This window comes from Salvia hispanica, chromosome 4 (assembly GCF_023119035.1).
Source record: "Salvia hispanica cultivar TCC Black 2014 chromosome 4, UniMelb_Shisp_WGS_1.0, whole genome shotgun sequence".
Taxonomy (NCBI): domain Eukaryota; kingdom Viridiplantae; phylum Streptophyta; class Magnoliopsida; order Lamiales; family Lamiaceae; genus Salvia; species Salvia hispanica.
This window is the reverse complement of record NC_062968.1, coordinates 57,250,726-57,264,699: the sequence shown is the minus strand read 5'-3', so window position 1 is coordinate 57,264,699 and position 13,974 is coordinate 57,250,726. Positions and strand designations below refer to the sequence as shown.

General features: G+C 37.5%; 4 protein-coding genes across 4 annotated transcripts; 3 read left to right on the top strand and 1 right to left on the bottom strand.

Moving 5' to 3' along the window:
- Positions 1-236: 236 nt before the first annotated feature.
- On the top strand, positions 237-4,614 carry LOC125219699 (putative esterase/lipase HI_0193). The gene is made up of 13 exons (XM_048121742.1): positions 237-528; positions 851-958; positions 1,088-1,114; positions 1,466-1,556; positions 1,774-1,817; positions 2,108-2,206; positions 2,654-2,711; positions 2,832-2,884; positions 3,139-3,240; positions 3,559-3,624; positions 3,735-3,856; positions 3,950-4,121; positions 4,286-4,614. Exons 1-13 carry the CDS (start codon positions 403-405, stop codon positions 4,346-4,348), a joined length of 1,131 nt encoding a protein of 376 aa, XP_047977699.1. The 5' UTR covers positions 237-402; the 3' UTR covers positions 4,349-4,614.
- Positions 4,615-5,309: 695 nt separating this feature from the next.
- On the top strand, positions 5,310-7,318 carry LOC125218080. The gene is made up of 3 exons (XM_048119679.1): positions 5,310-5,728; positions 6,427-6,687; positions 6,821-7,318. Exons 1-3 carry the CDS (start codon positions 5,336-5,338, stop codon positions 7,007-7,009), a joined length of 843 nt encoding a protein of 280 aa, XP_047975636.1. The 5' UTR covers positions 5,310-5,335; the 3' UTR covers positions 7,010-7,318.
- A 2,398-nt stretch (positions 7,319-9,716) lies between these two features.
- On the top strand, positions 9,717-10,347 carry LOC125219228 (ethylene-responsive transcription factor ERF020-like). Its single transcript, XM_048121143.1, has one exon. The coding sequence runs from the start codon at positions 9,764-9,766 to the stop codon at positions 10,223-10,225; it is 462 nt and encodes a 153-aa protein (XP_047977100.1). The 5' UTR covers positions 9,717-9,763; the 3' UTR covers positions 10,226-10,347.
- A 43-nt stretch (positions 10,348-10,390) lies between these two features.
- Positions 10,391-12,831, bottom strand: LOC125219227 (11-beta-hydroxysteroid dehydrogenase B-like). The gene is made up of 6 exons (XM_048121142.1): positions 12,588-12,831; positions 11,768-11,960; positions 11,600-11,685; positions 11,391-11,522; positions 11,058-11,222; positions 10,391-10,965 (listed from the first exon to the last, which is right to left on the bottom strand). Exons 1-6 carry the CDS (start codon positions 12,771-12,773, stop codon positions 10,618-10,620), a joined length of 1,110 nt encoding a protein of 369 aa, XP_047977099.1. The 5' UTR covers positions 12,774-12,831; the 3' UTR covers positions 10,391-10,617.
- Positions 12,832-13,974: the final 1,143 nt, after the last annotated feature.

Genomic DNA, 13,974 nt, shown 5'->3' with positions numbered 1-13,974 from the left:
CCATCGGCCAACCATCGTGAATGCTCTAAAACAGTTTATATTTAAAAAAAATCATAAGGCAGTTTATATTTTTTTAAAAAAATACCACTTCCCTCATCAAATTCAGTTAAAAAAGTGTTCATCTTTATACAACTTGTTAAACACAATTATGCATTTAATTAGAATAGGGGCATTTCCGTCAATCAACAAGGTTGCCATTGACCAAGTGGGTTCATTTCCGTCGCGTCCCTTTCCTCTCTCTCTGGCGGAGACGAATAGAGAGAAAGCGACAAGTTGAAAGCAGCGAAAACACACACTCCAAGCTTCGGTCTCTCCGCCTAAATTGCGCTTTTGCGCTCCCCAATTTACCCCTCTCTCTCTAGATTCAACCGCTGCCTTTCCTGTGCCGTCGTCTCAACCGTAATGTCGGCCGTTCCGACTACCACGTGCCGGCATTTCGAAATCAGACCTGCATTCATCGCAGATAATCACCTCGCTTTGACGTCGTCGATCAGTCACAGGCAGCTGAATCTCAGGCCGTCGCGCGAGGTAATTTCGCCATAAATTCGTGACGGAATTGCGATTGGTTGGTTGAAATTTGCTTTTCTCTTTGCTGTTAATTGAGGGCTTTGGATCGCATTCATGCCTTTCTGTTAATTCTTCTTTAATTTTCATCACGTAATAATGCAGCCTCATTCTCTTTGAATCTCTATCAATTAAAATTAGACTTTGATTGAACTACAAATTTATCACATAGTGATTGAATTTGTTGCAGGACTTGAAATCTAAGCTTAATACCTTGTGTGTATGTGTATGTGTTCATTTTCTAAAGTCTTAATAGTTTTTTCAATGCTTAAACTTACCCTATCAGGTAGCTTTGAATCGCTCAAGGAGGTCGATATGCCCGAAAATACGCATGGCAACGATAGATGAGATGCTGGTGGATAGGAGAACTATTGTGAAGCCTGGTGACATTTTGGTAATCAGAAGCATCTGAAATATAATTTCTAAATTCAATGTTTTCTGTTAAATTGCTACTCCACTATGTTATTTTCATCTTTGTGTTTTTAAAGGGTTTTACTGATTAACTAATTTATAATTTGTGCAGGCATATGATCTTGTGCAAGGAGCAGAAGTGAGTCCAATGTCTTTTTGTTAACTTGCTAGAGATATTGAGGGTCATTTTGAGGCTGTACTTCGTTTTCCATAGTTTCCATAAGTTCAAAGTGATGTTTCATTGTACAAAGGATATTAATACTAATATTGTTCTATTAGTATGTAACTCATATAAATTTTTTATTTTTACACCCATTTTCAAATTTCTAGGATGTCTAGAAGAATTTATGGGCATCATGCATTTGGAGAAGAGGATATGAGTGTTGGAGAGAAGAAGGGGGGGGGGGGGATTTTATTAATTTTATTGTTGTTTTATTCTTTTGGGAGCTCTAGTTTTGCGTGATTATGACCGTGATTCATTGGTCCACAGGTGAGGTGGAGTTACATCTTGGACAGAACAGCACCTGAGCCTCCAACTGCTGTTCTTTTGCATGGAATTCTGGGTAGCAGAAAAAATTGGGGTCAGTATTATTGTGTTAATCCTTTATTTGGAGTAAAATTTATTTGGAAACAAATTTGTGATGAACATAGATTGCTACATAAATATTAAGAACTATATTTTTTTTCTTGAAATTTCGTCTAAATAAAGCACAACATGACTTGGCAAACTATGTTAACATTAAGTTGCAAGAAAGTTCATGTGCATTGATTATAACTTCTTAGTTTATTTATTGCCAGGAACGTTTGCTAGGAGATTGGCAAAAGAATTTCCTAAATGGCAGGTAAAACCAAAAATGCTTTTGGCTTTATTTTTTTTTAAGAGTACCTAATATCATCAACTGCAAGACCACACCCACCCCTTCCATCATGTTTGATTCACATTTTTGGGGGATTTTTAACGACTGTGGCTCCCTCTACTTCCATAGCCCCTTTCTTCAGATGTACTACAAAGTAACAATATTGCTCTTAACCATAAAATTTGAGGGTGGAAAGATGAAGATACTCGGTCACATTAGCTTTTATATATTATCAATCTGAAGCTTACACTTTTTTCCTACTTTCGTTGTCTCAGTTTCTGCTTGTCGACTTGCGTTGTCACGGTGATTCAGCATCTCTAAAGAACAGAGGACCTCATAATGTTGCTTCAGCTGCTCGTGATGTTTTAAAGCTAGTATGTAATCCTTCAACTAAACATTATCATATTGTAATTGATTTTTTAGTGTTCCATACAAACTAATTTTGGACAATCATTGTTACTCTTCTTACAGCACTTTTTCTCAGTGCCCATTTTGGTACCAACACTGTCGTCATTCCTTTTCTCGCTACTAGTTTCACTTGCTTATTAAAAATTTCTAGATTTTATGCGAACTTTAAGCTATTCAGTCATTATTATACTGTTTTCTATTTCCAGCCACTGTAAGTAATAGGATCGTAAGGCTGACCTAGTGTCATTATGGCCCATACTAATTGCAACAGTTTCTACATTGATTCAACATAGATGCTTTGAGTCTAGGTTACCCATGTTGGATCCACCTTCCATCTTCTTAGCATAGAGACCATGGAATAAAGTTGCGACATTCATTCATCTCACCAATTCTTATATACTTCTTTTCCCTAGCTTGGTGCGATGAAGCTCACTCCTCGAGTACTCGTTGGCCACAGCTTTGGGGGTAAAGGTAATTATCCATCCATCCCTGCATATAATTAGTTAGTGAAATTTTGTTGCCGTGATGCATTTTCACAGGACATCACTCCTGTTATTCGGTGCAATGACATATTTATTTAATATCGTGCAGTGTCCTTGAGCATGGTAGATCAGGTTCCTAAACCTCTAGCTCGCCCTGTTAGAGTAAGTAATGGATTTCCATGATCTCCAGGATGTGTTATTTTTCGCATATTAGCCGACCAATTTGGAAGCACGAACTCCTCCATTGTCAACTTTCCTATCTATATAACTAATCTGAAAATGCTAAGTTGTCTTACTAGATTTCTTGTTGCTTGGGACAGCATCTCTCCCTTCCATGAACTCTGGGTCTGAAAGCCCTTTCATTGTATGTTCTAGATTGCTTATTCTCTTTGTTTCTATCTCTAATGACATCTTAGGTCTGGGTATTAGATTCGACACCTGGAAAAGTTCGTGCTGGTGCAGATGGAGATGACCATCCCGCTGAACTTATTTCTTTCCTGCGTACCTTGCCAAAAGAGGTAAGCAATGCATTCATCAGCTGAATCAGTTTAATCTTTTTCCTCTTTTCGTTTTCTTCTCTTGCTTCCCCAGAGCATTCTACAGTGAAATAGTGACCTTAATAGACTTAGTAATTTGTGGAATATGGTTGGTTTTACTCTTCGTATTTCTATCTCAGAACTTGGTCTAAGATCTGATCGTCTATGCTGCTTGTTTGATTCAGTATTCAAATTCAACTTTTATTCTTTATGTTCAACGCAATCTCTATTGCATGAGTATTGATCAGACTGTTACTGATACCATGTTGAACTTCTTTTTTGAATTGTTTTTCAAGGAAGGTCTCTTCCAAACAGGATGTTGTGGATGCTCTTCTTGATCACGGGTTCTCAAAAGATGTGGCACAGGTAGGTTTGTACGTACAATGCTAGCACCATATTTCCTTTGCTTTTCTATTCTCAAGTAGTGTTTACGCCAAAAATTTTTCTATATCGTATCTTTTTCCACTCCATCACAGTGGGTGGTCACTAATCTTCGAAAAATGAAAATTAATGGAGCGTCAACACCAAGCTTGTCATGGGCGTTTGATCTCAATGGTATTTCAGAGATGTATCAATCATACGAAGACACAAATCTTTGGTAATTAAACTTTTCGCACAAAAGACACATCACACTCTCAGAGAGAGAAATCCATGTAACTGGATTGCATTTGTACCTCCTTTGTGCACACAGGAAGCTCGTGGAAGATGTTCCTCGTGGCGTACACATAAATTTCCTGAAAGCAGAAAGAAGTTTGCACAGATGGGCTCTTGAAGACCTTCACAGGATCCATGTTGCTGAGGAACAAGCTGTCGAAGAGGGAGGTGGAGTTGAAATGCACCTCCTTGAAGATGCCGGCCACTGGGTATGTAGCGAGTAGATTTCTCTTTGCTTCACCTTTAAACATCAATTTCTAAAATCTCGTGCCCAAAAAAACCTCAAGGAACTCGGGATGGAGACTTTGAGTTCACTTCATCTTATATTACTATATGCAAAATCTTAGGATACTAACTGTGATATCAATTTCAGGTGCATGCAGACAACCCAGATGGGCTCTTCAGAATTCTTTCGTTCTCGTTCCAAGGATTTTAAGCAATCAGTCTGACTACTGCAACAAGGCTCGATCTAAAATATCAACACTTTTATAGGTGTGAGAAGTATTTATTCATAGATTTTGTAGTTGCATTTTTCAACCATGAAAGTAGAGAAAAAGAACAGAAAACAATATAATAGTGCCATTTGCCTCTGTATAATAGGGCGTCATTTTTTCACGATTGTACGAAGTATTTAGTTAGAATTATTTGTTCTTGAATTTACCCTGACTATTGAGTTCATTGTACCATCAAATCATTATTGAACATGTACTTCTAATCACAACTTTTTTTTTTCATAATTAAATGTATTATAACCATTTAAAAAAATTATTGGGAGGCGAATTATTCTTGTAAATAAGAGCATCTGCAATGGTGGTTAGCCGGTCGGTTAGCCGACCATTGCATCCGGCGAGGGGTATTTTGGCTAGCCGATGCTGATTTGCGCGCGCTCGTCGATCCGCTAGCCGGCTGGCTAGCCGCCATTGCAGGCTCAAAATCGGCTAGCTGGCGGCGAGCGTTATTTTTTTATTAAAAAATTTCCGAAGCTCTATATATACTGATAATTGTACTTCGTTTTCATTTGCCCCACTTGTTTTTACGAGTTTCTCTCTCTTAATTTCTGTACAAGATCACTATTTTATTTTATTGTGGCTAGTCCTAGTGCTAATCTAGTTTTTAGTCCACTATTGTGCAATTGGGTATCCTAGTGATGTGACAGACAGTTTTTAGTCTTGATGGATGATGTAGCAGGAAGTGACCAGTTTTTAGACCCTAAACCCTGACCAAGCACATTGGCTTGTACTTGTGTGTTCCTAAAATTAGAATATAATTTACTTTAATATTTTAGTAAAAAACGAAAAAGAGAAGATAATTTGAGGAGCATAGTTGATCTACGTGTCATTATCGAAAATGTGTGGCCACGCAATCCTCTACTTGTCCATCATCATTCAACGCGCCTCTTCTCCACCTCCCACAACCACTAACTATGGCCACCGCGGCGCCTAAATTCACCACCGCCAAAGTCTCCTCCGCCGCCCCCAAATTGTCCCTCCTCCGCCGCAATCCACCGCCTCACTGCCAATTTCCGGCGGCGCTGCTCACAAAGCCCTCTCTCTCGTGCTCCCCTAGCAGAATTAGGGCAATCAAATGCCAGGCCACCGAGGTCTCTCCGCCGTCGCCGCTCGCGGCGGAGGACGGGAAGAATTGGGTGCCCGTGGTGCCCCTGGCGGCGCTGCCGAAGGGAGAGCGGCGCGTGATTATACAGGATGGGGAGACGATTTTGCTTCTGTGGTATAAAAATGACGTCTTTGCTATCGAGAACAGGTCCCCTGCTGAAGGCGCCTATTCTGAAGGCTTGCTCAATGCTAAGCTCACTCAGGTAATTGGAATGTAATGCCTAGTGTTGATTATTGAATTGTTCTGGTTTAATTAGTTGTGTAATTTGTGGAAATTGAAACTGATTTGTTGAATGGAAATGGTGAGCCATGGATTTGATACTTGGTGATTATGGTTTTGTTTAGTTTTGTGTATTTGTAGAGATATGTGAATGTGTATTTTAGGACTTGTTATGCAAATAGGGCATATTTGAGTTGTGGTGATGTGAAGCAGAGGAGAAGTTGTTGATAAGATATCCAAGAATGAATTACTACAACTTAGCCTAATTCGATTTCAATAGAACAGTGATGTATATGTACTTATATGCTCCTTGGCTCGATCTAGTTATGCTCGTTCCAACATTCCGTATGCAATACATTGTGTTGCAGGTAAGGTTGAATTCTTCTCTGTGAGGGTCGTATATGTATACACCGTTGTATCATTTGAACTACATTCAGTCGTGGATGGATATTTCATGGTGCATTATTTCTAGGATCAAAAGTCGTGAAGCAATTTCGAGCTATGCTGGTGTTGATTAGATAAGAAGTTTGAAATTTGAGCTCCCTTGATAAGAATGAGTATTCAACGTAGAATGATTTTATGGTTCAAGCCGATCCCTTTGTTGTGCATCATGATCTGTTGCTTCGATTTGTGAATGTTCCGGTGTTGATATGGAATGATGAACCATCTGTTTCCTTGCAGGATGGATGTATAATCTGCCCGACAACAGACAGCACGTTTAATCTGCAAACCGGAGAGATCAAAGAGTGGTATCCTAAGAATCCGGTTCTTCGGGCCCTCACTCCACCTCTGAGGGGGCTCTTTATCTACCCCGTCAAAACTGATGAAAACAACATTTACATCGACATGGGTGGCAGTGCCCCGTTGGATGCATCAACGGAGATCGTTTTCAGTGGCAAGGCTCAGCCAGGATTCACATCAACAGATGTCAATGTTGACGAGGTAATACATAAAGCAGCATTTGTTGCTATATACACGAACTTCCACCCAATTTTTTTTCACAGACGAGCCAAACATTGGTTCTCATTTTTCACACGTTTGTCAGTTTGTACATGATGTATGATCTATTCTCCAGGTCAGGATGGTTGTAGACGAAAATCTCGAGGGCTTTGGGTTCAATAGGAAGAACGAGCTGATCAACGGGAAAGCAGCCGTGATTGGCTTCCTAGTGCTGCTAGATTTCGAGCTTTTGACCGGTAAAGGCATACTCAAAGGAACTGGTTTCTTGGACTTCATCTACTCTGTTTCGAACGCTCTGCAGTGATTCGTTCCACGAGAAAACGTTACAGATGAAATCCCCGAGTCCACAATCTGTGTTCGACTCCAGTCGACTACCGAGGTAGAAATTTTAAGTAATGGTTATGATCATATGAATGATGAGACTTGCTTTTCTAGTTTGCTTAAAGTTTCTACTTATGTATGAGGTGTGCCATAGTTGAATATGGATTATTGACTAGAGGATTTAGGACTGAGATTTACTGATGGTATATAAATATTTACTTCCTTTTATTGCATTGTAGTACCTTGTAAATCGAAACACATTTTTATATATTGAAAGTATATATTGACATAATTCAATTTTTTAATAAAATAATCTCCCTTCGTCCCATAAAAGATAGCACACTTGAGTAACGACACGAGATTTTAGGAGATGTTGTTTTGTGTGTTAAGTTGAGAGAGAAAGTAATATATTTATATTAATGTGAAAGAGAACTTTTATTAAAAAAGGAAATGTGACATCTTTTGTCGAACAAACTTAAAAGAAAAGTGTGACATCTATTAAGGGATGGAGGGAGTATTTATTTTTCTTGTATGTAAATACAAACCCCCCAACTTAATATACTCCTAGTAATTTCTACTTTCATTCATAATTTCGACCCATTTTATACGGAGCAAAATATTGGACTACTGTTTTTCGTATATTGTTCATGTATTTATTCATAATTTTACAAATGTGAAAAAATAGAGATTAACTAATAACTTATGGAATCAAAAATTGCACAAATAATATACTCCTTTTGTCTCGGCTAAGATGACACATTTCTTGGCCGTCACAAGATTTTAGGAGTTATTGGTTAAAGTGTTTAATTGGAAATAGAAAATGTGGGTGTAAGTATTAAAATAGAGAGAAAAGGAAAACTGAATATATTAATAGGAGTGATAAAAAATGGATAGGTGTATTAATTGGAGAGAGAAAGTTTTCGAAAAAAGAAATGTGTCATCTTAAGTGGGACGGTGGGAAAATAACTTTTATTTTCCTAAAATTATAAATGTAAAATGTTGTTTGATCGAGTAAAATAATCGGAATCGTCAACCACGTAATGCATGTTTCACTTTCAAATACTACCTACTTAATCCACAAGTAGTACTTCATAATAAATTACTTTCACACTCTATTACATTTTTCAACTCATTTACATCTTAGGATAAGGGTTTTTGCACTAGCACCATGCTTTTGACTTTTTTTTCTCCCTCCTTGTAAATTTCGAAATTGTTGATTTTGTCAACAAATTAACAACCAAGCAATATGATCGTGTCATAATCCTAAGCTAATAGTATAGATTTGTTTTGTAAGAAATTAATAGTACCGACTTGCCATGGACGGTGGACGGATGGCTAACATCAAGCCATAAATATTATGCCAATCAATAACTACCACAAGTCCACAATCACTAATTATAATTTATAATGTTATATTGCTAACTATTTAAGTTGCTAACTCTGCTAACTCATTAATACAGTACATTAAAAATTTCTAACATAGTAATATTAAAATGTCAACACATAATATTAACACATTATATTGAAGTGCAACAAAATTATATGTTGACCTTTTAATATCATCGTGTTGACATTTTTAATACACTGCATTGATAAGTTAACAAGTTAGCAACTTAAAAAGTTAGCAATTAATCACACTCCTATAATGTTAAATTCTTTTGTTTAATTTATTGAAAATTTATTTTTCATTCTATTTTAAAACTTTGCGATAACTATTTTTCCGATATTTATTTGAACACATCTATTGAAGTTTTTAAAATCGTGAGTATCTCGATTATATGTCCACATCTACCTCTATATTTTTAAAACATAATGCTTAAACTTTGGTCATATACATAATGACCACAAAATTGTATCGTAGTAGTATTAAATAAAAATAAATATGATTAGGGCTTTTGAACTAAATCCTTACCCACATGAAATGACGTCACGCATGACGAAAACTACCACAAAAGTATTTGACCAAGTTTTATCATCACATCATTATTTTGTTTTGCACGTGACTATTAAAACTTTTTAATAACCAAGTCATGGAGGGAGTACTATCGTTCTTTAATATGTCTCACTTTAATTTTTAAATATATACTAATAAAATATATTAAAAAAGTTAGAAGCACCTAGATTCTGCTAATGGAATATAGATTCCACTATTATATTTTTTGTATGTTTCATATTATTTTCATTTTTCTATATTGAATCGTTCCAAACTACTTGCAATATTGAGTATTTTAAATAGGAATTAGAGTATTTAATTAATATAATTTGAACAAATTAAGTTTTCCTTATTTAATGATCTTTCATTACACTTACAATACTAATTAATATAGAACGGGCCAATTAAAAGCTAAGAATATGTTCAATCGAGTAGTTTCATCACATAGACATTAAATATTACAAGTATGTCGACATTAGCTATTAAAAAACACACCGACATGTCAATCTTAGACATTAAATTCTTCAATGAATTAAATTAATGATCTCCCTCAACACCAACTTGCCTCAATAAATTCCTGCACAAGTGGCCTCATGATTTTAATATTAAAAAGTGATACCATTTTACTTTGACCATTACAAAGCATTTGACCATAGAAAATCTTGACTTCCCACCCCCACACAAAAACTCAACCATTTTGACTTTGCAAAACTTCAACCTATATAAAGTGAGACCAACTCCCACAAATCATAATTCAAACACACAAAATCACTTAAAATTAATCCGTACAAAAAGACACAAAACATGAGCACTTCATCAGACGACAACAGCCCCCACGGCGGCGGCGGCCGCGCGTCCGAGAAGAAGTACAGGGGTGTCCGCCGCCGCAAGTGGGGGAAATGGGTGTCGGAGATCAGAGTCCCCGGCACCCCAGAGCGCCTGTGGCTCGGGTCCTACACCACCGCGGAGGCGGCCGCGGTGGCCCATGACGTGGCATTCTACTGCCTCAGAGGGGACTCGTCGCCGCAGAATCTCAACTTCTACCCCCTGCAGCTGCCCGCCGGGGCCGGCGCCGGAATGTCGCCCCGCTCGGTGCAGAGGGCGGCGTCGGACGCCGGATTAGCGACCGACGCGCGCCTGATCGATTCGATGCCCGCGCAAAATGCGGCGATCTCGCACGAGAGCTCGTGGCAGCAGCAGCAGCAGACGCGATCGTCGCTGAAAAACGACGAATTTTTCGATATTTCGGTCGAAGATTATCTCTAGCTAGTGTATGAATTATGATGCAATGTTTTAAGCTTTAAATTCATACATGCACCAAGAAACTGTTTGGTTGCTGCTCTGTTTTTTCTTGACAAAAATAAACTATGGCCAAAATTGTTCATCAATCAGAAATTCAGAAGAGCATTTAAATTTATGCAATCAAATAAATTGAGGAAATCAAAAACATTACACACTCATGAATAATAAAGTTCAATGTGATAAATTTTCTACACATTTAAAATATGGTCTTTTTAAGTCAATTTTAGAAATCAAACCAAACAAAACAGTCCAACCCACTAAAGACTACAGCACACTTTGCTAAGAAACACATGAAATTAAAAGTTAAAACCAAATAAAAAAAAGGCAAATAAAGAGTGAAAACATTTATGCATCACTCATTCGGAGAATGTCGACATTCTCCGACCGTTTGATGCCTTGGAAGCCCCCTCGGGGCTTCCAAGAAATCTCCTTGGGGAGGCGGCCTCGAGGAGAGGACTCCCGATCCTCTGGGGAGAGGACGGCTCTAGAAGGGGCCGTCCGGTGCCTATGAAGGAGGTCGTCCGGGCGGCCCCACCGTCGGTCAAGAGGAACCGGAAGGTCCAGTGCAGGACTTTGGGCGCAAAGACTCTGTAGAGGAAGAATACGTCGTACCAGCTCGGATACTTCACGTACGGGTCCCCTCTGCACGCTCCCGAGACGATGTGCTTCGCGAACTCCTCCACCGGACCGCCTCGTACATTGGCCTTAAAAACATTGAAATCAATCGAACAATTTCGTATGTTTGGTTGATCGTAGAAAAGATTTAAGAAAGTTTGGGGAAGATCGATGATCTTACTTCTCGTTCTTCCTTCCACTGCATCTCGGCACCTTCCTCCATCACGAACTTGCCCCTCCTCATCTCTGTCCCGATCCACCCGTGTGTGGCGACGGTTATCCCCACCTCGTCCTTCAGCTCGAACCTCAGTGTCTCGTAGAAGTTCATGAGGGCCGATTTCGCAGCCTAAAATGAGGAAGAAAATATCATAATCTTGATTCAAAAAACGGCTTTCGAGTACATAAATCTTGAAATAAAACAATATTTATAGTAATCACGAATAAAGAGATCCTCTATTTCAAAACGAGATCACGTTTTATATGATCGAACATTTTGAAACAGAGTTCAACTTACAGAATACAAGCTCATCCTAGGCAAAGGCAGCCAGTTCTCGACCGAGGTGTTCACTACTATACGGCCGTTACTCTCACGCAAATACGGCAGTGCCACATACGTCGGATACACATTGCCCCAAAAATTTATATCCTAAAAGCACAGATCAATAATTGCATTTTTCTCGAAGTGACAAAAAAATATTGATGGCATATAAAAGTCGATCGTACCATTATAATGGGAAACAGATTCGAATCCGTGGCTTCCTCGAAATAGAAAGTATGCCCTAATGTGACTGTATTCACTAGATGATCCACTGCATCAAGGCTAACGATTAATCAACAGGGCATTCCTCGTAAAGTGTTGGACGTTGTGCAATCAATTGTGTCATAGATTACCTCGTCCGAAGCAGTTGATGGTCTCGTTGATGAATCTCCGACATTCGTCTTCCTTCACAACGTCAGCCGCTATTGTCAAGACATGTGGTGCTCCGAATCTTCTGGCATTGTCGCTTATTGCTCGTAGCCTGTGGTCTCTTCGTGCGACTAGCACAAGATTTGCGCCTCTCTTCGCATACTCGTACGCGATTTGCTGGTGATTCACAATGGAAAACATTGTTTTATATACTGGTTTTGTGAGGTAGATGAAAACATTGTTGCACGAACTATGATCTTGATATAGAAGAAATTCTTCGAAATTGATGGATTTTGAAGTGAAATTAATGTGAATTATATCACCATTCAATAACACAAACGATAAATCATCCAGAAAATCATAAAGTTCAGATTTGTTCTCAACTATTCCATAGTGAAAAATTCTAGTCGTCTACTCTTATATTGTCCATATTTTCAAACCAAACAAAGTCGTTTTCTGTAGGATTAGACAACATTATTTAATTCATCGTCGTTGAGATTCACGTATTATTTTTTCGGTTGTTATATGAGTCACAGCATGACAAAAATCTCTACGGAACAAATCCAAACTTCACAACTTTTTCTAACTGATTTTTAAAGCTGCAGAACATACCAGAATTTGACCAAATTTCATGATTTTTTCCGACCATATCAGAAAACCCCAATTCCCCAATTTTTATTGAGAGTTCAAATAAAAGTAATTAGCTCATTTCCTTTATAAAAAATAGCATCACACATGCATACAACACACTTCAATTTCATGAAGGATTAAAGGCATAAAAAAGGGATTGTGATATGAATTAACCTCTCCGATCCCGGAGGAAGCGCCGGTGATGACGACGACCTTATTTTCGACGGTCTGGCGGTTGAAATAGGTGGTGTAAATCCACTCGCAGCAGCTGATGAAGTAGAGAGTTGGCCACGCAAATGCCATCATCATCAAACTTGCCGGCGGCACCACCAGATTCAAAGCTCTATTCAACAACTCCATTTTGTTAAAATTAGGTAAAATTATGAATGCAGATTCTTATTTTTTCTTTGTGTTGGAGAATGGAGATGGTGTGTTTTGACATTTAGTGGTGGAAGATGAACACTATAGCTGCATGCAGAGGAATTGTGAACACGTGTTTCTCTAAGCAGGCAACCTGGTTGATTTTCAGAGATGTAATATTTGCATATTTTAATTATTTAAATATTTGAATGATCAATTTTAATTATTTAAATATTTGAATGATCAATTATCTAGTGAGTTAAAGGTCAATTTTGATCCTGTTATGACCAAAATATGAATTTAGTCTAAAATATTCACTTTTTAAAAAATAGGTTCATAATAAATAAAAATGTCGATGAAGTAGTCTTTTTTTTTACGGTTCCGTCAAAAAACTAGCAGTCAATGCTAATTACACATATATGACTATTGATTTTTTGACGGAACTGTCAAAAAAAGGACCAATCCGACAATGATTTTATTTTTTATTAACCTGTTTTTAAAAAAGTGAATATTTTGGACCAAATTCGTATTTTAGTCATATGTTTAGAACTAAAATTAACCTTTACTCTTATCTTGTTAACTGTTTAAATTTGAAGTTTATTGATTGTCATTCCGTTAGCAACTAGAATTTGATCAAATTTCAAGATTTTACGGAGAAATTTCGTTTGTACATTTTTTATGGGGAGATTGTTCTTTCGATTTTGAATAAGTGCTTTCACCAATCAGAATCAAGGATTATAGAAAAGAAATTTATGGTGGCTAACTCTCTTTCAATGTTCTAATTGAAATTAGAAGTGGAAATTTATTTATAAAACTATGTTACATAGTAGTAAACACATTGTAGTCATGATGCAACTTTAGTCTTGGAAACAAATGGTCTCACGCAATTTTAGATGCTAACATGTCCCGTTATTCTCTCTGTTGCCATTGTTGAATAATCAACAGATTTGATTGCACTAATTTTTTTTTCAGTAATTAAAAAGCAACAAATATAGGAAAAAAAGAAGTATTGATAGTATTCCAACACAGAAAAAAAATTGTTTTCTGGAACCCAAAATCTCCAAGAACCTTGACCAGAACACTTGCATCAAATCATCTATACATATAGTTCCAATATATACACATTTGTGTATATTTTCATATGCATTTATTCCCTAGAAAAACATATGTAAAACCTTTTTTTGATGTAATGCTAAATTCT